This window comes from Orycteropus afer, unplaced genomic scaffold (assembly GCF_000298275.1).
Source record: "Orycteropus afer afer isolate SDZICR_OR568_19922 unplaced genomic scaffold, OryAfe1.0 scaffold00015, whole genome shotgun sequence".
Taxonomy (NCBI): domain Eukaryota; kingdom Metazoa; phylum Chordata; class Mammalia; order Tubulidentata; family Orycteropodidae; genus Orycteropus; species Orycteropus afer.
Window position 1 is genome coordinate 12,633,701 of NW_006921602.1, and position 27,742 is coordinate 12,661,442.

The 27,742-nt window shown below is 45.0% G+C and overlaps 1 protein-coding gene across 1 annotated transcript in view; it reads left to right on the plus strand.

The window, feature by feature from the left end:
• The window catches only part of DAPK2 (death associated protein kinase 2), a 170,251-nt gene extending 165,754 nt beyond the window's left edge, over positions 1–4,497 (plus strand). The window contains exons 7-9 of the mRNA XM_042783290.1: positions 880–1,032; positions 2,115–2,160; positions 3,889–4,497. Of these exons, the coding sequence (XP_042639224.1) occupies positions 880–1,032; positions 2,115–2,160; positions 3,889–4,497 (808 nt within the window). The remainder of the gene's footprint in view (positions 1–879; positions 1,033–2,114; positions 2,161–3,888) is intronic.
• The last annotated feature ends 23,245 nt before the right edge of the window (positions 4,498–27,742 follow it).

A 27,742-nucleotide genomic window follows, 5' to 3' on the forward strand; every position in this document is an offset into this window, starting at 1 on the left:
TCATTAATCAAGGCATAGAGTGCATGGAGGGAGGTTTGGGTACAGTGAGTTTTGGGTACTAGGACATCCAGATAGAGTTATCTCATAAGTAACTAGAATATGACTCAGGAGATCTCGGTAGATATAGGAGTCACTATATGACAAGGAGCTCTGGTGGCATGGTGGTTAAGGCATTTGGCTGCTAACCAAAAGGTTGCAGTTCAAATCCACCAGCCAGTCCACGGGAGAGAGATGAGGCAGTCTGTTTCCATAAAGAGTTTCAGCCTTGGAAATTCTGAGGGGGGAGTTCTACTCTGCCCTACAGAATTGCTATGAGTTGGAATCGACTCAATGGCAGTGGGATTGGTTTTTGTATTACACATATTAAGGAAGCCTTACAGACCCTGTTTGTCCCTAATGGCCCGTTTTTTCCACACCTCTTGGGCTTTGCTTAATCTGCTTCCTTAGCCTAGACCCTTCCATCTCCTTCCCTGACTGCTGGGAACCTCTCTATTCTTCAATACACAACTGATGCAAATGTCACCTCTACCATGAAGCCTGCACTGGGTCCTCCTCTTTCCTGTGCTCCCCCAGTCTTTTGGCCTTCCATTATATTCTACTTTATTCTGCAGAGAATTATAGAGACCTACCTGTTTCTCTCCTCTAGTCTTTGAGTCTCTTGAAGACACAGTTCATCTCTTCCAGGAGCTCCATAAAAATATACTGAATTGGATTCAATTGAAAAGGCTGCTCATTAGCTGCCCAGAGGGGTTCAGCTCTAGTTGCTGGGGGCCTCCCATCCCCATGCAACAGTATAGGTCAGGGCTCCCCAAGTCCATCGCCACTGTTTCCATCTACTTCCCTGCAGTCACATGATTCCCTCTCTCTTGTTGTGCTCAGCTTAAGTGGAGCATCCCCTTTCTTGGGAGACACGAAGCAGGAAACGCTGGCAAATATCACCGCAGTGAGTTACGACTTTGATGAGGAATTCTTCAGCCAGACTAGTGAGCTGGCCAAGGACTTCATTCGGAAGCTTCTGGTTAAAGAGACTCGGTAAGAGAACAGGGAAAGGTACCGGTTTCCAGGTACTGATCATCTGTCTCTACCCTTGCCTCTCCCAAGGAAATGTCAGTCTGCTCTGCTTTACCACAGTCTGTCATCTGCACTATTGTGGTCTAATCTGGGAAGGCACTAAGGTGTAGACAGCCCTATGCTTGGCATTCGTTGTGTTTGCTCAAATCTTTCTGAAATGCAAATAAACCTGTGTGTGTGTGTGTGCACATGTGTATAAGTCAGCCCGAGTTTCTGTAGTGTTCGTTACCTTGTGTAGTCTATCCCAAAGGCACCTGGTGCTATGATTTGAAAGGTATATTGGCAGGGTTTTCAAGCCAATTCAAGTTGGGAGGAGAAAAGGTGGGTTTAGAGGGGTCAGTACAGGCACACTGGGAGAATGGGAGAGATGCTAATCCTCCTTCTGCTGATTTGACCCCTTCTTCAGGGCCCAGAGTGAACTTTATGGCTATGGGGGTCAGAGAAGAAGATGGGCAGGGTTCTAGGTGTCCAAAGAATGGCCTAGATGGAGCAAGGGGAGAGGTACCTCACAGACTCTAGAAGGCCATGTCCTTTTCGTCCCACATACTCCAGAGAAGGCCAGAATGGGTCTACTACAGTGCAAGGGCCCTAACTTCCCAGACTAAGGGCAATGTTTAGGTAGGGTCATCCTATCTGGATACAGAGCAGCAAAGGGCAGAGAATGGATCTGGGAGGGAAATAGGAAAATAGAGAACAGAGGTTTAGCAATGGAGATCTGGCTTTTGGAGGATTCTCAGGGAAAGGAAGCTCAATAGGGCATTTATGACTCTCCCACAGTGTGACATTAAGCCATTTAACCTTGACACAGAATGTGAGGGTGTATGTTAGATCACTCTGTCCAGGGGTCAGCCTGGAGCATTTTTCCCTTCAGCGTAGGGAATGCAGCCATCTCCTCATCTGTCTCTCCATCCCCTCATTATACTGTTTTGATGGTAGTGGTCAAAGAATGCCAAAATACAGGACCAAAAAGAGTTAAGACTGGAGACGGTTGCTCCCAGTTTTTGTTCTCATGGATCATCACTGTTCTCTGATCCTTGTTTCAGGAAACGACTCACAATCCAAGAGGCTCTCAGGCACCCCTGGATCACGGTAAGGGCATGGTGATGATTTCCAGTGAGAAGACAGGTCTTTGCTCTGTTGCCAGGGTTGGCAGGGTGACCAGATGCAGAAAGCCCGTGGAGAGACCTTTGCTTGATGCACTTACCTATGAGCACAGATTTGAAAGCCAGTCGGGAGCCCCAAAGGGTCTGGGCCTATTAAGATAGGTTTATACTACTTTTAAGTTTGTACTTCACAGATTCAGGTGACTAATGACTCACTTCAGTTGAAACACTTTTTCTTTGAGGCCAGCTTGTGAAGTATTCTTTGTTGGAGGACATTAATCCACTGCCATTTCCTAGTACAGAAATCAGGGTTCCCAGTTGTAGAGAGAGATCAATGTTTCTTTCTGATTTGGGGGCTATGAGTAAAGGAAAACATCCTAACCAGCCACCTGTTTCCTCAGTCCCCATGGGCCTCAGGGAACAGGCTCTGAGGCAAAGCCCACTGGGGAAGAGAGGCAGCCTCTCTTTTAGGGTGATTCCATTCCCTCTGTGTTGAGGGGAGACAAAATGGTGAATTCCTGCCTAACTCCCCTTATAAGCCAGCTCCCAGCTGCTGGTTTTTCAGGTCTTGAAGCCTGGTACAGGGAAAAGCATTTTGGGAGGTGGGTGTCAGGAGATCAGGATTCTGTCCTTGTTCTGCTCACAGATTAGCTGTGACTCCTAGGGATGTCACCCAATTTATTGTTCACCTTATTTGTTAAATGAGAAGGCAGAGAGGATGAATCTGTAAATGGAACAAATAAGAAGGGGTAGAGCCCCATGAGTCCATGGGTGGTGCAAATGGTTAAGCTTTCAGCTACCAATAGAAAGGTTGGAAGTTTGAATCCACCCAGAGGTATGTTAGAAGAAAGGTCTGGTGATCTGCTTCTGAAAGGTCACAGCTGTTGAAAACCCTAGAGAATACAGTTCTACTGTGACACACATGGATTTGCCATTAGTTGGAATCAACTTGATGGCAACTGTTTATTTTATTTTATTTTTAATAAGCCTATGGAAGATGAGGGAGCTCTGGTAGCATAGTGGCTAAGGCACTTGACTGCTAACCAGAAGGCTGGCGGTTCAAACCCACCAGCCACTCCTCGGAAGGAAGGTTGGGCAATCCTACTTCCGTAGTGATACTGCCTCAGAAACCCAAGGAGGGGTCGCTATGAGTCGGGGCCGACTCGACGGCACATAACAACAACAACAACAACAATGGAAGATGAAGGGGAGGGAGGGCTGTGTAGTCTTGGATAAAATCAGGTTCATCTGCCCCTTGAAGGATGGGGAAAGCCAGGTGGCCCCCAGATTCGGGATTGGCCCAAAGCACAGAGCTGGGGAGTGCTATGGGCTGCCTCCTTGTTCAGCATGCCATTGCCAAGGCCCAAAGAGCTGACTGTTCCTAAAGGAGGCAGGCCCTTCTGTCAGCTGTGGCCTTGTGTGCTCCAGCCCTTACGTGGATCCCCATGGGATCCTTTGCTATCACCTGCTTGTCCGTGTGAGTGCCCATTAAATGCTATGTGTGTACAGACCCTTTCTAATGGCCAGAGAGCCCATCCTGCCCGGAAGGGAGCAGGCAAGCAGCACCCCTGCACGGTACTTCCCCCACCCTACTTCTTCTTAATGCCTGATGCATGCAGTGAATGCCGAGTGTGACTTCTGCCTGCACCTCAAACTCACCGTTGGAGCATGTGTCAAATTAACATTCTGGTTCTTCTGTCTGAACACCCACCAGTCAAAAGGAGAAGTGAGAACCCCCGAACAGCGGAAGACAGAGCCCACCCAGCTGAAGACAAAGCGCCTGAGAGAGTACACCCTCAAATGCCACTCGAGCATGCCCCCCAACAATACCTATGTCAACTTTGAGCGTTTTGCCCACATGGTAGAGGACATTGCTCTGGTAGACCAGGGGTGCCGCTCTCTTGTGGGGGCCCATGATACCATCCAGGACGATGTGGAGACCTTGATTTCTATTTACAATGAGAAGGAGGCATGGTACCGAGAAGAGAGTGAGAGCGCTCGGCACCACCTGTCCCAGCTGAAGTACGAGTTCCGCAAGGTGGAGTCCCTGAAGAAGCACCTGCGTGAAGACATCCAGGCCACAGGCTCCAGTGTTGGAAGTGTGGCCAGGAAACTGGACCATCTGCAGGCACAGTTTGAGGCTCTAAGGCAGGAGCTCTCAGCAGACCTACAGTGGATCCAGGATCTGGTGGGCAGCTTCCAGCTGGAAAGTGGGAGCACAGATGGCCTGGGCTCTGTGTTTAGCCGGGATGGCAATGAATCCCTGACGGAGCTGCTCAACAGAACGTGCAGTGAGGAAATCCTGGCTGGCTTGAAGTTCTGAACCCCAGAATCTGTCCAGGAATGAATGCATCCTGGATGGCTCATAGAAGTATGCTCTCAAGTGCCCTGCTAGGACATCCAGCTAGAATTATCCTTCTAAACAACAAACCTCAGGTCCTAGTTAATGATTCATTCTGCACTAACCCTCACCAACCTGGATTTCTGAGGAGGGTGCTGGCAGGTCAGCCTGACTTTTAAAACAATTAGAGAATGAATACCCCATCAGAAGAATGCCCTAGTGTACCCTGCTCCAAAGGGAGAAATGCTGGCCATGGGGAGATGCCTGATAATTGATTTTAGGTAATGGATCTGTTCACATCCCACCTCCTGCCTACACACCTTATGGATTGCAGATCTTGGGTAATATTTGAATGGATTAGGGATAAGAGTAAGTCAGCTTGGTGCATTCCTGCTACAGAAGCAGGGGTTTAAAATGAGCAGAGAAAATAATATTGTCTTTCCTTTGCATTGACTTTTCACATGACAATCCCTGTATGCTTGTGGCCTCATTTGATCCTTCAAAGAGCTCTGTGAGATGGGAAGGTGGATAGTATTATTTCCATGTGATAGATGAAGAAATTGATTCATGGAGGCATAGTGACTTACTCAGGATCTCCCACAACTAGTCAATGAACATGAAACAGGAACACAGCATGCCCAACACTAAGATGAGGTATATGGAGGAATAGTGAGGTTTTGCCATAAATATCAACCTTAATATTAAAGGTCAGATCTCCTAAGCAAAGTAAGCAACTTCAAGCATTCTGCCAGGTGAGTGCCACATGCCTTCAGCCAATTGCCCCAGGAACTGTGTCGTGGAAGGTGCAGTTCCCTGTTCCTACCCAGCCCAGTTGCCATGCAGAGCAGGAGGGGAGCCTGCAACATCTTATCCTTCTCCACCCTTTCTCCCATTGTGGCCAAGGGCCCCAACCAGTCACATCACTGGAGGATGCTGGGCATACAGATTGCACAGGGTGACTCTGCACTGTCAGACAGGTGACACCAAATAATTGTCCATAAGATTTTTGTGTCATGTTTCAGCAGAAATTTATTATTTTTTATAAAAAATGTCCCTGTAGTTAGTTATAACAACAAAAACATCTTTGTAAGCTCAGCTTACAAATATCAATATACTTACAAGGCCCAAACTCTGTGCTAATTTACTTTTTGAACCTTCTAATCTGCTCTGGTCAGAACTGTCATTATTACCCAATTACAATGATGCTTCAAATCACATGGTTTTGTCTGCACAATCGAAAAGCACACACTTGTTTTCCTTGCTGCTGGTGTTTTTATAGTCACTGATTTTGTCACATTTTCTGGTGTTTCAGCTACAGCATTGTGGTAATTAGTATTTGTGAACCTATATCGATAACTTTTTGACAGTTAAGTAGTAATTAAAGAAAAAGAAGGAGAAAAAAATTTTAAAGGCGTTAGCTCAGTTACCAAAAAGGAGCTCTGGTGGTGTAATGCCTAAGGCATCTAATTGCTTACCAGAATGTTGGCAGTTCAAATCCACCAGCCACTCCGTGGAAGGAAGACTGGGCAATCTACTTCTGTAAAGATTTACCACCTCGGAAACCCAAAAGGGTCGCTATAAGTCGGAATTGACTTGGTGGCAGTGAGTTTGGTTTTGGTTTTGGTTTCAGTTAATACTAGTGTTGTAACTAATAATGTAGTTCAATAAAGAAAGAGGTTACAAAATAGTTTTGTTGTTAGCATTCATACAGTCTAAGAAGTATTACATTTAAGCACTTCACAACTATATTTATCACATATTATTTTATGATTAAAATTGACAATAAACATTACTATGGTCTGGTATGTGAGGAAGTACATGAAGGGGGTGTGACACCATGAGTTAGCACACCAACCCTAGTGACGCCACTGGCCTTAACTTTGTGTTGAGATTGAAGACCAAAATGTATTCAGTAAGGTTCCTTTTCTTATGTAAGAAAGGGCTAAGAAACTTCATGAGACCTTTTGAGGAGGGTGGATGTCAAAATTGGGATGCACAAGACTCTGTAGCCCCTTCATGACCCAAAGCTTTGAGCACACCTCCCTGAGGGCAATGTGAACTGACCTCCTCTTCCCTAGAGGAGGGGACAGTCAGCCAACTCATATAAGTAGATCATGGAGTGTGGGCTCAGTTCATGGGTTGGGGATGAGGGGGAAGCAGATTGTACAGTTTCAAAGTGCCTTCACAGCCTCACAAACCCTCTCCTCAGATAGGCAGCGTCCGTATTATTCCCAATTTGGAGATGAGGAAACAGAAAGTGGATGTGATTTATCCAAAGTCACAACTTTAAAGACAAATTGGAGAGCTCCTGATGATAAGACTGTTGCTCTTTCTCCTTCCTCTGAGAACCCCAACCTCAGGGAATTTATTGTCTATATTGTTTATAGTAGGAGGTTATACGCAGATTCATCCACCCACCCATTCACAAATAATTCTCTAGCATCTACCAACTGCCAGGTCCTCCTCTTGGCACTGAGGGGGGATACAATGTTGAGTAAAAGTAGGCATGTTTCCTGCCTTCATGGAGTTCACAGTCCAGTGAAGGAGTCAGACATTAATCAAGAATCACCATCATAGAACTGTAGCTGTGACATAGTCTATGAAAAAGAAAGATGTGGCATTTCCAGAGCCTATCACGAAGGACTGAGCTAGTCAAGGTGAGGTGGTAAGGTGATAACACTGGAACTGAGATCCGCTAAGCTAACTGGGGAGAGAGAAGTGCCCCTGGCAGAGGCATCACCCAAGAACTCTGCAGTGGGAGGGGACTGGCTGAAAATGAGGACAGAAAGAAAACTCGAGGGGAGAGAACCAGTAAGAGTGCAGTATAGGTGTGGCTGTAGAGGAGGCAGGGCCAGGCCTGCCAGGGCTTGTCCATGTTAAAGGGCTCTACCTTTATCCCAGGAGTCATGAGAAGTGTCCTCAGCTAGTCAACAGTTCAAGATGCTTGAGAGGAAATGTCTGGTGAGCAGTGCAGACAGGAAGTGGTTGAGGATGAAACCAGGAGATTTTGAATCCATAAAACCATTTCTTCAAAACTGTATTTCCTTTTCTTTAGCATGCTGGGTCATTTCAAATATCACAATATTTACAACAGAGTTTTTTTTTTCCCCCATGAAATGTAAGAAACCACAATTATAAGATACATCATTATTTAAGCACCACTGAGCTCTGGTAGCATAGTGGCTAAGGCACTTGACTGCTAACCAGTAGGCTGACGGTTCAAACCCACCAGCCACTCCTCGGAAGGAAGGTTGGGCAATCCTACTTCCGTAGTGATACTGCCTCGGAAACCCAAGGAGGGGTCGCTATGAGTCAGGGCTGACTCGACGGCACATAACAACAACAACAACAAGAAAGAAAAAGGAGGCCCTGGGTGGTGCAAGTAGTTACCATGCTTGGTTGCTAACTGAAAGGTTGGAGGTTTGAGTCCACCCAGAGTGCCTGGGAAGAAAGTCTTGGTGATCTCCTTCTGAAAAATCAGCCATTGGAGACCTTGTGGAGCACACTTCTACTCTGACCCTCATGGGTTGCCATAAGTCTGAATTGACTTGACACAACTGGTTTAAGGAGGAAAAGAAGTCCAAGATGGGGAGTCTAACATGAGACCTCCATATAGAGCTGGGATACCCTCTGTGAGAGGATAAATGAGAAATGAAGCCACCACACAGAGAGGGAAAGCAAGGAAATCTTTGTATCTCATCCTAGACACCCAGTGAAAGGATGAAAAACCTCCCCTGAGAACAGGAACCCCAGGCCAGAGGTACTTAGGCAGGTTAGCTTTCTGAATTCATACTCTCCGATCAACAAGAACCTCAAGCAGACAGTCTAGTGTAAAACAGTCTGGATGGTTGGCCCCACATGGTTGGGAAGCAATGTAGTCTTCTCTGGGAGCACCTGCCTTCATGCTAGGCAGTAGCACCATTGGTTGGGAGATACATCTTGATTTCAGAGATCTGAAAATGTGCATCTTGGAATCAATGGACAGTGACAAAAATCCTATTTCCCATGCCCAACTTAAAGAGCTGGTGGTATAGTGGTTAAAGCATTTGGATGTTAACCAAAAGGTCAATGGTTCAAACCTACTAGCTGCTGCATGGAAAAAAGATGAAATGGTCTACTTCTGTAAAGATTTACAGCCTTGGAAATTCAATGGGGATCACTATGAGTCAGAGTCAACTCAATACCAGTGAGTTTGGTTTGGTTTTATGATGTCCAACCTGGGAGAATTAGTGTACACAATCCATCTACAATCTCTCCAAGAACTTACCTGCTCTGTATGGGACATTGTGTACTCATTTGACATAAAAAACTCCATTGTTGTTGAGTCAATTCTGACTCATAGTGACCCTATCACACTGTTTGATATAAAGACACTACAAATATGAGAGATCCCTGTGTCCATGTCAACAGACCATTACTTCATCTAGCCAGGCCTCCTAAGGAGAGGATGCTGCTAATTGAGCAATGCACGGCAGCTTTCTTGTGAAGGTCAACATAAAATGCAATGAAAGAGAAAATATTGGCAACGATTTGTATTCAGGAGACTGGGAAAATGGAGAGATAAGTGGTCATTTTAGAATCATGGAATCAGCCACACACTGTTCATGCTGGGAGAATCCTTGGAGGTGGCTTGTCACCCAGCTTGTCATCCCCAGTACTGGTGTTAGACCCCAAAAGTGGTTTTCTTCATTTTAGTGAAATCTTTCTCTCTGTGTTCATGTCCAGTTCTTAATAACTAGTTCTCACTTAGATGTTTCACAAACAGATGCTTCTCTGTACAAACAACATTTAAAGACAAATGGAAATAAACTGAGAAACTCCACCGAGGTCTTTCAGGAAAATCTGAGAAGATTGTGACCTTCTTTCTGTCACCTGGCCAGCCCTCCTCTTATTCTCCATTGGCACCAGAACTGGATGCTGAGGGGAACCCAAGGAGGCCTGTGGATATCTTGTGTTATGGAAAGCCCAACTGGAAAACCTGCTTGACTCTTCTCCACATACCCAGCCGCTGGCATCTTAACAGTGGCAGGCGAGGGCAGGATGGGATTGAGGGTGATGCTTTGAAGGTGTCACTGAGAGGAAGGATCGGGAGATGCTGTTCTTTGTGCAGGCCCCTCTGCCCTCTGTGGATTTTTAATTCACCAGACTGAATTAAAAGGTTGACCTCTGTACTCTGTTTAAATGCTATCCTAGGCTTTGTGGAATGGGAGTGTGAGTGTGTGACATTTTTCTGAATAATGATTCCCGAGGACACTGGAGAGTAGGCATTTTGGGGGAGTGGCAGCCTGTCACTGCTCTAAGGCAGATGCATCAAGCATATGATTATCTGACTTTGCAGTGGAAAGGGTGGAGATGGTCTGATAATTGATGATTATGCAAATGCCAGAGGCTGGCAGTGAAAGGATAGAGTAGAGTAATAATGACAGGAGAAACCAGGTCTCCTCCATGAAGTGTCTCCTCCTCTGTCCCCCAACCCATGTACTCTTTAGGTGATTATGAAGACAGTGGTTTCCTAACTCATTTGATCCCCCAACCCAGTCTGCCTGTGTGCCCAGTTATCACCCCCACTGCTGCCTTCTGTAAATATATGTGGAGCTGAATGGCTGTTTCTCCTTTGTGAAATCTGTGGCCTGTGGAAAGGATTCTTTGTCTGGTAGAGGAGACTCGGCAGTGGGCATATTTGAGGAGCATGGGGAGCAGAATGAACATTGAACGAACATTCATTGTGCTGTGGTTCCAGGAGGAGGTGACAGATAAGGACAACACAATCCTTGAATAAAAGATGCAGTGTCTGGGACAGATAGGACCCAACCAAGTGGGAGATAAAATGGAAGTGTCTAATATTCCAGACAAGGAGCCCTGGTGGTGTGGCGGTTAAAGCACTCAGCTTTCAACCCATCAGTCATGGGAGAAAGATGTGTCAGTCTGCTTCAGTAAAGATATACAGCCATAGAAACCCTATGGGGAAACTCTACTCTGTCCAATGGAGTCACTGTGAATTGGAATTCAAACCCACCAGCTATGGGAAAAAGATGTGTCAGTCTGCTTCTCTAAAGATGTACAGCCATGGAAGCCTTATGGGACAATTCTACTCTGTCCAATGGAGTCACTATGAATTGGAATTGACTCAACGGCAATATTACAGAAAACAGGAGAAAGATGAATTCCATTGGAAAACAAGAAGAAGGATGGCAGAGAACAGAAGCCTTCTTCCTGCTCCCCAGCCTCTGCTGCAGGGGATGAACCTGGATTGGGCTCTGGAACCTGGAAGAGCTGAGTGGCATCACAGAAATTAGAGAGAGGGAAAGGTTTTGTTTTTAACTTATTTATTTCTTTTTATTGGGATTTGAGGGGTAGTTTATAAAGCAAGTTCATTTTCCATTCAACGATTCATACACATTTTGTTTTACGGCATTGCCATCCCCATACTGTAACAGCTCTCTTCCTCCTTCCTCCCTGTGGTTACGTTTTCCCTGTGTCCTTCTTACCTATGCATTCCAGTCCTCTGAGCTGTCTCCCTGTGCTAATGCTGCCCGTCTGATCTTCCATGGTTGATTGTTCCAAGGAGTGTACCTTCCTGGTGTAAATATTCACCTTGTAGGCCTATCTACTGTTTGGCTGGAAGCCATGGGAGTGAGTTCAATTCCAGGCTTAAAGGGTGAATAGAGGCCATAGTTTGGGTTTTTTTCCAGCCTCTATCAAGCCAGTAAGCCTGGTCTTTTTTATTATTTTGAGTTTTGTTCCACATTTTTCTCCCATTCTATCCAGGATCTCCTATTCTGATCACTTTCCAAATGGCTGACAGTGGTAGCCAGGCACCATCTAGTCTAGTCTCAGGGTCATATGGGATGATCCACTAGTCCTTTGGACTAATTGTTTCCATGTGTTTTATTTTCTTCATTCTTCCTTGCTCTGGATGAGGAGAGACTAATTGTTGCACCTTACATGGCCACTTGCAACCTTTTAAGACCCTAGTCACTACTCACCAAAGTAGGATGTAGAACTATGTTATTCCAATTGAGCTTGATGTCCCCCACAAGCATGGTCCCAAGCCTGCAGGCCCAGTGACTCACTTCCTTAAGGTATTTGGCTATGGCTAAGAATTATCATAACTTTGTCCCCTGTTAACTCTATATGGACACTCCTATAATACATACAAATATGTGTTTTTAACTTTCTGTTTTGGAAAATTTTCAAACTTTGCACAAAAATACAGAGTGGTGTTTCTCATATACCTGTTACCAACTTCAACATTAATCAAGCCATGGTTAATTGTCTTTCATCCATCTCTCTCCACCATTTTTTTCTGGATTATTTGATAGCAAACTGAAGGCTTACTCATAAATTCTTTAGCATGTCTCTCTAACCAATAAGAACATTCCTTTTTTATTTTTCATAGAATTAAAAAAAAATCTTTCTAGTTGAGATGAATTCATATAACATAAAGTTCACCATTTTAAAGTAATCCAATGTCATTTAGTACACTCACATTGTTGTGTAATCATAACCTCTATCTAATTCCAAACATTTTAATCACTTCCAAAAAATACCCCATACCCATTAGGCAGTCACTCCCTATTCTTCCCTCTGCCCCCAAACTCCTAACAACTACCATTCTATTTTCTGTCTCGACCTATTCTGAATATGTCATATAAATGGAATCATATAATATATGGTCCTTTCTGACTGGTGTATTTCACTAGCACATTGTGAGGTTCATCCACATTGTAGCACACATCAGTACTTCATTTCTTTTTATGTCTGAACGATGTTTCATTATATAGATAGACCACATTTTGTTTATTCATTCATCCATTGAAGGACATTTGGATTGTTTCTACCTTTTGGCTATTGCTAAAGGACTTTTTAATATAACCACCATGCCATTATTCCACTTGACAAAACTAACAATAATTCCTTAATATCATCAGGCTATACATTTCCCCACATTTCTCAACGGTGCTGTTACAATAGGTTTGTTCAAATCACAATGCAAACAAAGTTCACACATGGCATTTTGGTGTTATGTCTCTCAATTCTGTTGTCCTGTAAGGCAGGATGGAGAGATTATTTATGTATTTATTTATTGTGATTTGAATGAAGGAGAGAGAGCTTTTAAAGCTTTTCTTGGAACAAAAAAATCACACAAAAATTGAAGGTCCCAGAGAAGAGGATGAAAAGAGAATGTGTGTACATGATGAGACTAAACTCAGAATAGTGAGAACAGGCAAGGCATTTCTACCTCCTTCCATTGGCTTGTTCGCTATTTGGGGACAATCTATATTCACTATCTTTCTCTAGCTTTCCTGCCTCATTTATAAGGAGGCAAAGACTCGGGCACCCATAAGCATCCTGTTTTCCTTTCCTGGGAGAACAGGTGGGCCAGCAGGACCCAGGCTCCAACCATCAAAATAGCCAGCAAGAGGGAGGGAGGTATGGGGGTCACCTTTACAGAGACATGTTTAGGGGAGATGAAGAGGTGAGGCCCAGAGTGACAATTCTAGGCAGGAAAGAGAAGTGGGTTCCCAGGTGTTTCTGACTTTCCAGAGACAATGGGACTGGAGCAGTGGCACAGACGGAGGTTTCAAAAGTTGCAATCTGTTTACAGTTTCTAGAGGAGGCAGAAGGAGCTCTGGTGGTGTAGTGAATAGTGCTTTTGGCTACTAACCAGAAGGTTGATGGTTCAAATCCACCAGCTGCTCTGTGGGGGGCAATCTACTTCCAAAAGATTTACAGCCTTGGAAACCCAATGGGAGTCACTATGAGTTGGAATGGACTCGATGGCAGTAGATTTTTAGAGAATGCATGGTATTTAGAGGAGCTCTGGTAGCATAGTGCCTAAGGCACTTGACTGCTAACCAGAAGGCTGGCGATTCAAACTCATCAGCCGATCCTCGGAAGGAAGGTTGGGCAATCTACTTCCATAGTGATACCGCCTTGGAAACCCGAGGAGGGGTTGCTATGAGTCATGTCCAACTTGATGGCAAATAACAAACAAACAAAACATGGTATTTAGAGAAAACTCCCAGAGGGCACCTTCCCTGTAAAGTGAGGCTTTCGTTTTTATGCCTAGTATGTTTGTTGCTTCATCTTCTTGTTCTGTGGATATCTGTGCTGACCTAGACACCCAGCTGGGTTATTTTAAAAGACATTTGCATCTGCATAAACAAAATCTGACTTCAGCCATAGCTTTCTTTCTTGCTTCCCCAACGTTTTTCTTAGACACCAGACACATTCCTAGGAGCCTGGTCAGACGCACCACAGTGTTTGTAGAGAGGGGTGAGTCAGAAGAAGGCAGAACATAGCTCCATGTCCCCTACAATCCCCCAATTTAATAAAAAGTAGTAGTGTCACTTCTTTCTGGGAACAGAGTTTGCTGCAGAATTTATGTCCCTCTGACTTTCAAAGCTGAGCTGATAGTGTCAGCACTTGGTCAACCTCTTAGCAACCAGGGAGGCCCATTGACTAGGAAAGGCCAGCCTGACAGATTTATAGCATAGTGGCCTCCTCCTCAGGGTGCATGCTGTTGTGTGTAGCATATAGATAGGGCTCTAAAAGTAATTGCATTACCTCTCATTAATGGCCTTCATTGCGCTGCACTGCTCAGAGCCTGGCACTACTAGGTAGTGTTAGGAAAGTGGTGTTGTCATTCAAGGACATACAAGCCTGCATGTTGACCTTTCAGGCATGGGATTTGGCCAAAGTGCCCATCTCTCTCCTGGGAAAGGGTACCAATAAGTAAATGGACAGAAAGAGGTCCCTTTCCTCTCAGAGTCTACTATTCTGCCTCATCAAATGCTTCATACAAAATGCCAGTGTCCTCTATAAGGATTAGGCTCAAGGTCATTCATGCCTGAGTATGAATTGTTTTCTTTCGACATTAGTGATCAATATAGAAATGATTTATGGGTTGGGAAGGCAGAGTGTTAATCACTTTGGGAAGGCAATACTAGGAACTGAGAGATGGGAGGGAGGGAGGGCTAACAATAAACAAATACTGAATAAAGTGTCAGGAGCAACCCATGCAGTGAAGAGGTAGGGCATGGGCATAATGGATCATGGGGGTAGTTGGGGTGTAATTTTCTATAAGGTGGTCGTGGAAAACCTCCCTGAGGTGACATTTGAGCAAAGACCTGAACAAAGTGGCAAAGTGAATATATGAGGGAACAACATTCTAAGCAAGTGCAAAGACTTCAAGAACTTGGGTCCATGGAACAGCTAGCCAGCCTCTCAATGGGAGCCAAATGGACAGAAAGAAGAGAGGTAGGGAATCAGGCTGGAAAAGGAGTCACATTGTACAGGCATTAGAGTTTCCATGAGCCTGTTGGGTTCTATCCCCAGTGCACTGGGAGGCCACTGATCGCTTTGAGAGGAGGAGCCGGCCTGATACTTAGCACAGACATGTTGACCTCTGTCCTGTTTTGCATTTCCCTTTGAGGTAGGACCTAGACCCAGGGCTGGGCTTGCAGATGCAGCAGAGGAGGTGATAGGTGGTTAAGGAAAGAGTGGGAAAGGTGGGGATGGCCTGATGGTCCCTCAACACCCTCATCTTTTTACTTCTCCTTCCTCTGTGTTCTTCCTCCCTTTTCCCTCTTGCACCCTTTGGCCCAAACCACTTAGTTGCAAATTTGGAGGGTGAATAGCCCCAGCTTTCTCTTCCCCCATACACATCAAATTGCATGTGCTCTCCTCCCTGCTCCCTGACCCCTCTCTGAGCTCCACATCTTGCTGATCCCCACAAAGAGCCATAGGGATGGCTTTCTTGGTCTATCAGTGACTGAGCTGATCCAAGGACCTGGATCTCTCATCAGTGGGAGTGAGCAAGTCCCAGGTCCTGGGACTTCATTCTCTTTAGCAGTTCGGGAAACAATTTAACATGCAACTATTAAGCACCCACTGTTGTAAGCTGTAAGGAGCTCTGGTGGCATAGTGCTTAGGGCATTTGACTGCGAACCAGAAGGTTGGAGGTTCAAACCCATCAGCCTTTCCTTGGAAGGAAGATTGGATGTGGTGGTTAAGTTTGTGTGTCAACTTGGCTGGGCCTGGTTGAGTGGCTGGGCAGCTGGATGTAGTATTCCCCATGATGAGACTGGTAATCAACTCCATGGTGGAATCTACTGTGAGCAGCTGAGTAGCTGCCTTAGGCATGTGGTCTGCTTCCTGTATATAAGGAGAAGCCTTGGGGAATGGGCTCTAGCTTATGGCATGCTTAACCCTGCATGTAGCCGTGTCATTGTTCAGCAGCCTGCCATGCTCTGCCGACCCTGGGACTTTCAATGGACTTGAATTAATGGCCTGCCATGTGGTTTGGTAACATCAGGACTGTGCCATTTTATTTGTCAGCCTTGGGCTTCTCAGTCTCAGCAGCCAGTAGTTGCCTGAGTGAAGAGATGCCTCTAGCTTCAGTGGGCCTGGAGCAAGAGGCAGAGCTGAAGCCTAAGTCAAAGGGCTTTCACCCACCCTCTAGAGCCTGGCACTTTGAACTCAGACTTCTAGCCTCCTGAAATGTAAGAGAATAAACTCCTGTTTGTTCAAGCCATCCCATTTGTGGTATTTCTGTTAGAACAGTACTAGGTAACCAGAACACTGGGCAATCTACTTCCGTAAATATTTACTGCCTCAGAAACCCAAAGGTCTCTATGAGTTGGAATCAACTCAATAGCAGTGAGTTTGGGGTTCTTTTTTTTTTTTTTTTTTTGGTTGTGGGTTCTGGGTGAGGGTAGGGGACAGGGAAGGGAACAGCGACATAAACATGAAGAAGTTTCTTTCTGTGCCCTCAGTTGTTTTCCATTAGAGGAAGACCCCACTGCAAAGCCGGCCCAGAGAGGCTATGTACAATCAAGCAGCACACACGGGCTTTGGTCATATTGGGAGGGAGACATTGTTTCTTGTAAGGTGTCTTGGAGGAGGCCACATTTGAATTGCGCTTTGAAACATATAGAGGGCTTCCAGAGGTGGAAGGTGGGAACAAGAGAGGAGTCTCCTGCCAAAAGATGTCAAGTGCAGAGCAGTATAGGTCATAATATGCATTGACCTCCTCCTGGTGCCTAATGACTTGTTCATCCTGTTTATGAAGAACAATAAACAAGGATGGAGGTCCCTGCTTATGTGTTTAGGACACAAGACCAGGACTTGGAAATCAGTGAGCCACCTTCCTTAGCACTCACCCAGGGGCCAAACAAGGAATTGCAGTGATAAGGCTGTAAGAGAGATGAGAAATCTCAGAGTTGGACAGGACCATGAGTGTCATCTCGGGCAGGTCTTCATTTCTTGAGATCATGGGGTCCCTTGAGAATTGATGAAAACTATTGACCCTCCTCAGAAGAATTGCCTGTCTGTATATATATGCTGATTTTTAATTTTTATTGAGATTTAATTCACATACCAGAAAATTTCACCATTTTAATATGTACAATTCAATTTTGTTTAGTAGATTTGCAATTATGAAACCATCACCCCTATCTAATTCCAGAACCTTCTCACCACCCCAAAAAAGAAATCCCATACCTATTAACAGAGACTTCTTGTCTTAGGTTGGGTTCTCTAGAGAAGCAAAACCAGTGAAGCTTATCTATCTATCTATACATAGAGAGAAATGTATCTCAAGGAAATGGCTCATGTGGTTGGAGAGGCTGGCAAGTCTCAAGTCCATGGGTCAAACATTAAGCTGGAGGCATCTCCTGAGTCATGCAGCTGCAGGGGCTGATGATCTCAAGATCTGCTGGTAGAATGGTAGATTGTTGGCTCCCGGCAAACTTTCAGCAGCAGACAGCTGCTGAAAGTTAAACAGTCCCCAGATCGGCAGGCAATATGGCTGCCACTGGTTTCAGTTCAGGAACCAGAGATGAGGATGACCCAAGGGCAGGATCCAGATCCAGCAGAAAGCCAGAGAACTTTGCCAGGACACAAACAGCCATACCCCTGAGGAACTCCCTATCAACTGATTGGCTGCTCGTAGCACATCTCGTCATGGAAGTGATTACGTTATAGCAGATTTTATCAGGGGGATGACTGCATCATAACTACTGAACTACTGAGAAACATGGCCCAGCCAAGTTGATACACAACCTTATCTATCACACTCTCCATTTCCTCTCTCCTTTCATCTCCTGATAATCCCTAATCTACTTTCTCTATGGAATTGACTATTCTGGACATTTAATATCAATGGAATCATATAATATGTGACCTTTTGTGTCTGGCTCTTTTTATTTAGCATAATGTTTTCAGGGTTCATGTATGTTGTAGTATGTATCAGTGCTTCATTCCTTTTTATGTCTGAATAATATTTCACTGTATGGATATACCACATTTTGTTTATCCATCAATTGATGGACATTTTGGGTTATTTACACTTTTTGGCTGTTATTGTACTAAAACCACACACTAAAATTAGCATATCATTTCAGGAGGTTCACAGAACCCCTGAAACTCATCTCTTGACCAAGGAAAGCAAATTTTACAAAAGGGGGCATTGAAGAAAGGATAGAGAAGGCAGGAAGACTAATGATAATTTATTACTATTAACTGAACAGTTCTAAGCAAAACATTTTACATACCTGTATTCATTTAATCCCTAACATATAATCCTGTGACATGGTGTTAATGTCTCTCAATACTACAGATGAGGAAACAGGTTCAGACAAGCCATGCCAGATTTCTTGCAAAAGGCAGGATTTAAGCTGAGTCTTGACTACCAGCCCATCTCCTCTCAACTCCCATTGATTCCCTTTTCCTTCTATTTATTTTTCATGGAGTACTCATGTCCTGTCTGGGTGGCACAAATGGTTACATTCTCAGTTACTAACTGAAAGGTTGGCAGCTCCAACCCATCTAGTAGTGGCTTGGAAGAAAGGCCTGGCTATCTTCTGCTGAAAGTTTACAGCTATGAAAACCCTATGGAGGACAGTTCTACTCTGCAACACATGGGTTCTCCATGAGTCAGAACTGATGGCAACTGGGTAATGTCCTATCTGGGTTGCATTAATAGTTCAGTAGTAGAATTCTCACCATCTATACAGGACACCCGGGTTTGATTCCTGACCAATGCACCTCATTTACAGCCACCATTCATCTGTCAGTGGAGACTTGCATGTTGCTATGATGAGGAACAGGTTTCAGTGGAGCTTTCAGACTAAGATGAACTAGGAAGAAAGGCTTGACAACCTACTTCTGAACACCAGCCAATGAAAACCATGGGTCACAATGGTCCAGTCCCCAACTGATCGTGAGGATGGTACAGGACCAAGCAGCATTTGGTTCCTTTATGCACAGGCTTGCTATGAGTTGGGGGATGACTCCATGGCACCTGACAACAATGCTATATCTGCCAATAAGACTTCCATTTTGCTAAGCCCAGGGCTGGCCCAGTGCACAGTGGGTGTCCCTGGACTACAGTAAAATGACCCTCTCCCTCAAAGTATTCTGTAACTGATGCCCTTGCCTCTAGCTCTTCCTCTTCAGGAGCTGAGCCTTCTGCCAAACGGGCTTGTGTGTCTGGTTGTGGTAATAATAGCTCAGGGGCATCGAGGGCATCTCCTGAATAGCTGAGACATTGGTAGCCATGTGGCCACACTGCTATGTTCCTGCTACATGCCCTGCCCTGTGAAGAGGCAGCAGGGTTGGTTGAAGGATGGCATGTGGTTGAAGGTTCTGAAAGAGGGAGGTGAGTAAGAAGCCTAGCATCCACTACTCTCTGCTTTGTCTCTTAGCCTGTGGACAACCAGCAAGCCATGGTGCGCAGGGAATCCGTGGTTAACCTGGAGAACTTCAAGAAACAGTACGTCCGCAGGCGATGGAAGGTGTGTCAGGGTCTGGGGGTTGGGGGCACGGGGCTCCTGGTGTCTCTCCAGGTCTCTGTGCACATTCTCACCTGGTTCCTTTTCTGCTCCTCCCCTCAGCTATCCTTCAGCATCGTCTCCCTGTGTAACCACCTAACCCGATCCCTGATGAAGAAGGTGCACCTGAGGACACATGAGGACTTGGTGGGTAAATGCAGTGACATTTTCTTGGAGCCCTCCTGCCACCACGCCCTGAGGCAGGTAGCTCTTGACTATTTCCAGCCCATTCCTGCTGGTCTGGTTCCATCTTGCACTGGAGGCTGAAATATGGTCGGCAGACGCTGTGTGTTCAGGGGGACCTCTGGGCTGGCTCTGGAAGGGAGCTCCCTGATGAGGAAGAATGAACTTCTGAGGATCTCAAATCCTTTCCTGGAGGACATCCAAAGGGACTGTGGCTCCATTCCACAGGCCCCAGCCTTTCCCCAATCCCACCAGAGACTGTGGGGATTCTGGATAATGCCATTACCTCAGATTGTTCCTGACATTCCAAAAATCTGCTTTAGAACGGGACCCTTACATTCCCCCCCTTTTTTTCTTTCAATTGTTCCATTTCTGTTTTGTTTTAGATTAGCATTATCAATAATAATAATATTTAGATGATGACATATTTGATTAGCTTCTTATAGTTTTATATGCATTTAAAATGAGAATCTTATGATACAATGTACTGGTCAAGAGTGTGGCCTCTGGAACCAGACCGTTAGGATTCAGATCTGCCACTTACTATAGCTATATGACCCTGGGGATATCACTTAACTTCTCTGTGCTAAAATTGCCTCATTTATAAAATGAAGTTAATAATAGTCCCTAGCTGAAAGAGTAGTCATGAGGATTAAAGGATGACATATTCTTAGAACACGGGTTAGCAATTATTAGTGGTAATGTTTAAAATCCTCTTGTAGAGGATGCAGTGCCAATGTTTGGTAGTATTTCCATTGGTGGGCATTCCCTGGACAGCCTCTTCTCCACTGAGTGTGGTGAAAGGGGCCCAGGAGTGTCTGGGATCGCACAAATCAGGATCCAAAGTGACTGTCTGCTTAGGAAGTAGCTGAAGGGCACTCGGCTCCATCTGCCTCAGCTCAGCCTCATGGAGATCACAGCCCCTGCAGCCCCCCCACCCCTTCACACACACTCTGGGTCCTCTTCCTTCAGCCTGAACTCTTGTTGATTCTTGCTCTTGCGCAGGTCTCAAGGATTTGTGGCTCCAGAGTCCTGAAGCAGAGAGCCCTGGTGGTGCAATGGTTAAGTGCTTGGCTGCTAATCTAATGGTCAGTGGTTTGAGCCCACCAGCAGCTCTGTGGGAGAAAAGGCCTAGCAATCTGCTTCTGTAAAGATTACAACCTAGAAAACCTTATGGGGCAGTTCTACTCTGTCCTATGGGTCGCTATGTGTCAGAATTGACTTGATGGCACTTGTTGTCCTGAAACAACTGTGTTGAATGGCTCTGAATGAGCTGTGTTCCTTCCCTTGCCACTTTACTCATCTGCCGTCAGAGGAGACAGGGCCTCCATCCCTCTGAAAATCCTTGTTAATGACAGGTGGACTTTACCCCCAGCTTACTTTTATATTGTTTGGCTCTGACTCATGATAAAAAGTTGCTCTTCAGCAGCGCTTGAGTAATTTTTATTGTTATAGCAGGCTTGGTCTAGGATATATTTGGCTAAAGTTGATCTTGACCTTGGATTTCCAGCTGGCTCAGGCTGGTAGAAGGAGAGCAGGCCTTGGGAAGGTATGTGATGGGCAGCAGGTAGGCCTTTCAGGCTGAGCCTCTGGCCTTGCTGCCCAATTAAATGCAGTCCATAGCAAGAGAGGATGAGGGAGTAATTGAAAAAATTGTAAACTTCTTTCTTAATTTTTGTCCTTGTGCAAATATTTAAAAATAGCCCTATTTTTATTCAAACACTCAGCATCATTCTACAAATGGGAAAGAAAGGCTTTTGTCTCAGATATATGTTTTAGTTTGCCCAAAGGGACATTCCTTTTAAAATTAAAATTTAAAAAAGAAGAAGAATGATAGGCTCATTTGTTTAAAAAGGAGCTGTACTGCCATAATAAAACCAAAACCGAACTCACTGCCGTTGAGTCAGATCTGACTCATAGCGACCCCTCCCTGGGTTTCTGAGGTGGTATCACTATGGAAGTTGATTGCCCAATATTCCTCTGAGGGGTAATGGTTAAAGCATTTGGCTGCTAACCAGAAGGTTAAACCCACCAGCTACTCCATGGGAGCAAGATGAGGCAGTCTACTTCCATAAAGATTTACAACTTTTGAAACTCAGTGGGGGTCACTATGAGTTGCCCATTTGTTTAGAAAACATTAAATCTGGACATCTGACAGGAGCTTTTTTTTATGACTTGTTTCAGGCTTTCTGGACTCCCTGAGTGTTACAAATGGTTGACATGACTACTAACCTACAGGTTGATGGTTAGCCCAGAAAACTCTATGGAGCAGTTCTATTCTGTAACACATCAGGTTGCCATGACTCAGAGTAGACTTGATGGCAACAGGTTTTTTGTTTTGTTTTCTTTGTAAAAGTTTACAGAGTAAATTTGTTTTCCATCAAACAGTTCATACATACTTTGTTTCATGGCATTGATTCTAATCCCCAGAATGTAACAGCCCTCTTCCCACTTCCTCCCTGTGACTGCTTTTTCCCTGTGTCCTTCTTTCCCTTGCATTCCTGCCCTCTGCAGCAATAGGTGTTTAAAGCTTTCTGAATTAGTACTTGTTTTAATTATTTTAATGATTTGGTTATATCATCTTGGCCTGAAGGAAAGGCAGTAGGCTTCGGCTCTGGTTTAGCCATGTATGAGCTGAAGGACAGCACTTCATTTTTCTCTTTCATAAAAATGCAACTCAGAGGCCATTTCCCTGGAAGAAATGCATGACGGGGCTCTGCTGAAGGTGAAGTCAAAGCCAGTTAGGAGAGAGAGGGTATGGATTGATGGCCATCAGACCTCGGTGGAGCCCTTATATCTCAGCTGCCCCCACCCCCGGCCCCTAGTCTCTCTAGGCTGAGTTCAGCCCACAGACCACATATCCAAGTGGTCTTGGTTATGTGGCAGGCACAAAGGGCACCACATATAACTTCCAGTATTATTAAAATTTGGCCTCTCTTGTTGCCTGGTTTCCCTCAGATGCCCTGCCCTGCTTTCTTCTGTCCTGTGAAGAAAGTCTCAAGGCAATTGGCCTGGCTTCCTGTCTGGTCCCTCTGTCTCCTCTGACCCCGGTACCAGTCTCTGCGCAGAAGCTCTAGGCTTCCTTTAAATATTCACTTACCTCGCTTATAGGTCCCTGGCTCAGGTGTAGCAACCCAGGGTGCTCAGCTTAACCCCATTCCTGACATCTCATTCCCCCCCCCCCCGGGTCTCTTTTCTTTTTAGAGGAATTGCGAGAGTGATACCGAGGAGGACATTGCCAAGAGGAAAGCCCTCCATCCCCGCAGGAGGAGTAGTACGTCCTAACTGGCCCAGTTGCAGTGGCCACCTGGGAGGCCCAGGCCCAGAAGGACTCCCATCTGCACAGACTCTTGGACCCAGACTGTCACCAGTATCCAGATGTTCTGCATTCTTGAGCACTTTGCAAGAGAGAAGAGCCTTCAGCATTCAGAAGAATTTGCAGGGGAGCCAGGAAACCCTGGGAGCTGTCACTGTCCCCTGTAGGGGGGCTCCAGCATTCTGGAGACTCTTAATTCACCATAAAACAGGCTTTCACCTGTCTGCCAACCTCAGAACCTGGGGTGGGCGTATGGACTTAAGAAAACTATATAAACAAATGTCATTTGTATTGGGACCTGTGGGGGTGAGTGTGCTACAGCATCAGCTGGGGCTCTGGACAGAGGTGAGCCCCAGGGTCAGGTCTTTAAAAGTCTTGCTTGTCCTCCAGGAAGCTGGGCTGCTGAGTTGGGCAGAGCTGATGATAGAGAAGTGAATGTTCGGTGAAGGGCAAACCGTGGGTCTAGTAGTCCCTGTCTTGTAACTGAAGGTGGGAGATTTCATTTTATCCCTGTGGGTGGAGGTTTACTGGCATTATGAGGGACCAGGGAGAAGCACCTGGAGAGGAAGGTGCGTGGGTGTGGTCACACTCAGGAAGATTTCCTCACAGAGCCAGGGAGGTCAGAACCAGCTAGGTCAAAAATTACACCTGGAAGACAGAGGCCTCCCTGCATGTGAGTGAATGAAGTGAACCTTGGGGTGTGAGGGATCAATCCTGTGACCTTCCAGACCCCTATGTAGTCAGGGTGTCAGGCTGACCAATATATCAGACTTTCTGAAATAACCAATTGCCAACCCATTGTGTTGTATTTTTTTGTTTTGTTTTCATTTTTATTAAATTTCTGGTTTACCTGATGCTTGGATTATTTTAGGGCCACTCACATCAAATTCCCTTCAGCCCAGGTACCCGTGACTTTAGGGGAGTACCTGGGGTAGGAGTGCTCAGTGGTCAGCTCTTACTGAACCATCTCCTGCAGGGTGCCTACCTTCTGTATTCTTCCATAAAGGTCCCCAGCACCCCAAAATCGGCCCAGATGTCAACATATAATGCCTGTACTTCCTCTACCACTACCAGCACTGCCCCTGCCGACTACAGCCAAGCAAGGGCAGGAAAGTTTTTAAAGATTTGAAAAAGGGCAAAGAAGGAATTACTGGGAGAAAAGAGAGAAAAAAAGACATGTATTACCTGGACACTTGAGTGGATATGGCAAGAGAACCTTAACACAGCAATCTAGGCCCTGCTTTCCAGAGCAAGAGAATGGTGTTGCTGACCAGAAACTCAAGAAAATAACCTTGAAAATCAGAAATAAAAAGGGTCAGGGTGAGGCACTGAGGTTTGGAAAGTACATGGGAAAAGATAGAAAGAGAGGGAGGGAAGATGAGTGAGGGATCTAAGGTGAGGAAATAAGCCAAGAAAGAGAGAAGGAAAAATAAATAAAACATGGTGGAAAGAAAGAACCCAAGAAAAAGGGAGGCATCCGTTCCTTTTGTCAGCAGTGAGTTATAAATACATTGTGTGAGAGAGTGGACCAGGTGCTTTCATCTAGTGGATGGATCCAGGGAAAATGACCCCATTAGACAGAAAGCCAAACCTGCTTCAGAAAAGCTTCTGAATGGAAATGGAGTGGACCTGCAATAGGAAGTGGCTTGTTGAAGACAAGTTGACTTTTAGTTCCTGGGCCTCCTCAGGTAGAACAGCTTTATGCTTAATTTCAGCCCCTGGAGGGCACCTGAGGCTGAGAACTGCTGGCTGCAGGGCACCTGGGGAGAGCTCATGGCTGTGGCTGATCACAGAAATCAGCAAGGAATGTTCTAGAACAGGGACTCACTGGGAACTCCTAGGAAGTAAAGTGTGGTAGGGGTGGGAGGGCTTCTGTCTTGCTAGGAAGCATTATGAGGGACCAGAGGGAAGCACCTGGAGAGTGAGGTGCGTGGGGTGTGGTCAGACTCAGGAAGATTTCCTCACAGAGCCAGGGAGGTCAGAACCAGCTAGGTCAAAAATTAGACCTGGAAGACAGAGGCCTCCCTGCATGTGAAGGAAGGAGAGCAGCGAATGGTTTTGACAAACCCAGCCTCAAGTTTCTAATTTTGATCATAGTCTTAGCCTTTTAAAATTTGCCTAGCCCAGCCACTAGGGAGCTCTGGTGGTGCAATGGTTAAGTGCTCAGCTGCTAACCCAAAGGCTGGCAATTCCAACCTACCCAGTGGCTCTATGGGAGAAACAACCTAGTGATCAGCTTACATAAAGATGGTTGTTTTTGTTGTCTGCTGTTAAGTCGATTCCAACTCATAGTGACCCTATAGGATCTAGTCCTGTACAGATTTCCCTATGAGGTAGTTCCACTCTGTCATATAGGGTCACTATGAGTCGGAATCGACTCAATGGGCACTCAACAACAGTCCGAGCACTACATTTTACTGAAGAGAGAGGCAGTGAGTAGTTCTGTGCCATACAGCAAGTTTGTGAACAAGTCCAATGAAACTTCAGACTTCCTAACTCCGAGTACAGAGCCTAAGGCATTTGACTGCTAACCGGAAGGCTGATGATTCAAACCCACCAGCCCCTCCTTGGAAGGAAGATCAGGCAATCTACTTCCATAGTGATATTGCCTTGGAAACCCAAGGAGGGGTTGCTATGAGTCAGATCCAACTTGATGGCAGTGAGTTAGTACAGAGCTCATTCCTTCAGTTTGATAGACTGTGGTAGACCTTTCAGGAAATGAATGGACTGTTACCTTTGCCTCATTTTTAACAAGCTCTCATCTATTGTTTGCTGCTCCCCATTTCATTCTTCAGTTTTGGAAATGGAAGAAATTATCAGCTTCTGCCCATCTTTTCATCATAAAGGACACTGCCCTTGGACACTCTTAGTACCCAACTCCCAGTCAGTGAACCAGTGTTTGTGGACTTCCACTAAGGGCCTGGCACTGTTCTAGGTTCTGGGTTAGAACAGAAAGTAGGACAGACATGGTCCCTGCCCAAAGCAATCATATTCTAGAAGCCCTAGGAATCCAGGACTCTGTTGTTCTGCTCATAGTCTGCTCCTCCCAGGATTCCTCTCATCTAGGTTATATAAAGCTCTGTTAATTGATTCCCCTCAGCCCAACTCTCTGGTGTTTGATGGCACCTACTGGGTTTCCCAGAACCCCTTGGGAACCAAAGACCAGGCTGCGGAGAGGGGGCCTTTGAGGGTGTACATCCTGCATTCTCACCTCAGAGGCCTTCTGCCCAACAGCCAGAAGCTAGACACCCATTCCACTCTCTCACAGGCCTCCAGTCCCTGTGGGCTTTCTATTGCCAGATGGCTGCTGCCCTCCCTACATGTGTGAGGGTGACTAGGAGCAGCTGGCCTAAAGGAACCAGGTGTGTTCTGTTGGCTCTGAAGATGTGATGACCAGCTGACACTTCAAGGCTGTGTGCTCTGAGGTAAATGGAACATTTCTAGTGATTAAAAACAGTGCTCAGTTAAAAGACAGTTCTTTAAAGAGGTCTGGGGGTGTCCTGTCCCAGAGTGTTTGCCTCTGTGTCTGCAGGGTGCTGCCTTAATATTTCACAAGTACACATATAAATATTTTAGTATGCTGTGTTCTAATGTCAATCTCCCTGACTTTTCAGACTCCAGATCTTAGATTGCATTTGCCTTTTCCACACACATATTTATTTGCTGAAGTTTATTTTGGAAGCAAATGAAGGCCATACCATTAAAGATGAGCCACAGAATTTTTACTAAGGAAAAAAATCAAGCCCTGGACACCACAAACAATTAAAGCAGGTATGTGTGAAAAGAACTAAATTGAAGATTGGGATGTTGTAATGAAATTTTATCTGGCATAGGCTTGTAGAACTTTCTTTTCTTTTTCTTTCTTTCCTTCCTTTTTTTTTTTTTTTGATGTCATCCTGACATTGTCCTGTTCTCTGTTGCTGCACCCTAAAGAATAATATCTGCCATGGTGATGATATCTGCTGAGATGATCCATTCTAAGCAAACTTTAATAGGCTTAGGGATTGGAGCAGCTGAAGAGTTGTGAACAATGGTTAATTGGCATTTCAAAAGGCAGAAGCACAGTTGGAGACTTCCCATTAACAATTTCTAAGAAGCCTTTCTGTTTTTTCATCTCTCCCACTAGTTTCTTTTCTATCCTTCTTATATTATATTTCCTCTCCCTCTTACCATTAGCAAGTCATAATATATACTTGAAGTAGATATTTTAGTAATTTCTTTACTTACTGAATAAAATTCATGTCCCCAGTTCTTAATCTAAAAAAATCAGTTGATTTTATCACCTAGGGAAAAATAATTTTGTAAGTATTTTCCCCCTGTGGATCAATGATCCTCTGCCCCTGAGCTGGAGGGAAAATGAAAGTAGAAAAAGCTCACAATAATTTTCAAGAACTTGTTCTGCAAGAGGAACATTTCACATATGGCATTTCATTTCATCCATTTCATAACCTTGTAAGGAAATTGAGAGCCCCGTTTATATAGATAAAGAAGCTGAGTTGCAGCTGAGTTAAGACATTTGCATGCAATCATACAGCTGGAGAACTTGGGGTCTGGATGCCAGCCCAGCCTTTGCCTACCTCCAAATCTATGTTCTCTCCCTTCCGGAGAAACACAGGGTTGAGTGAGAAATAAAACATCCTGGAGAACCACGTATAATAAAATACATTTTATTGAAATATTGTTTATGCATAGTGAAATACACAAAACTAAAGTGACATGGGTCAATGCATTATTTTATTTATTTATTTATTTATTGGCAGTGTTCCCTCCTCTCCCCTCTCATCCCTGGTAACTAACAAAGAAAGTTTCCTTCCATATATAAACCTTTCCTTGATTTTTTACAATAATGAACTAATACAATATTTGTCCATGATTAACTTATTTCACTCAG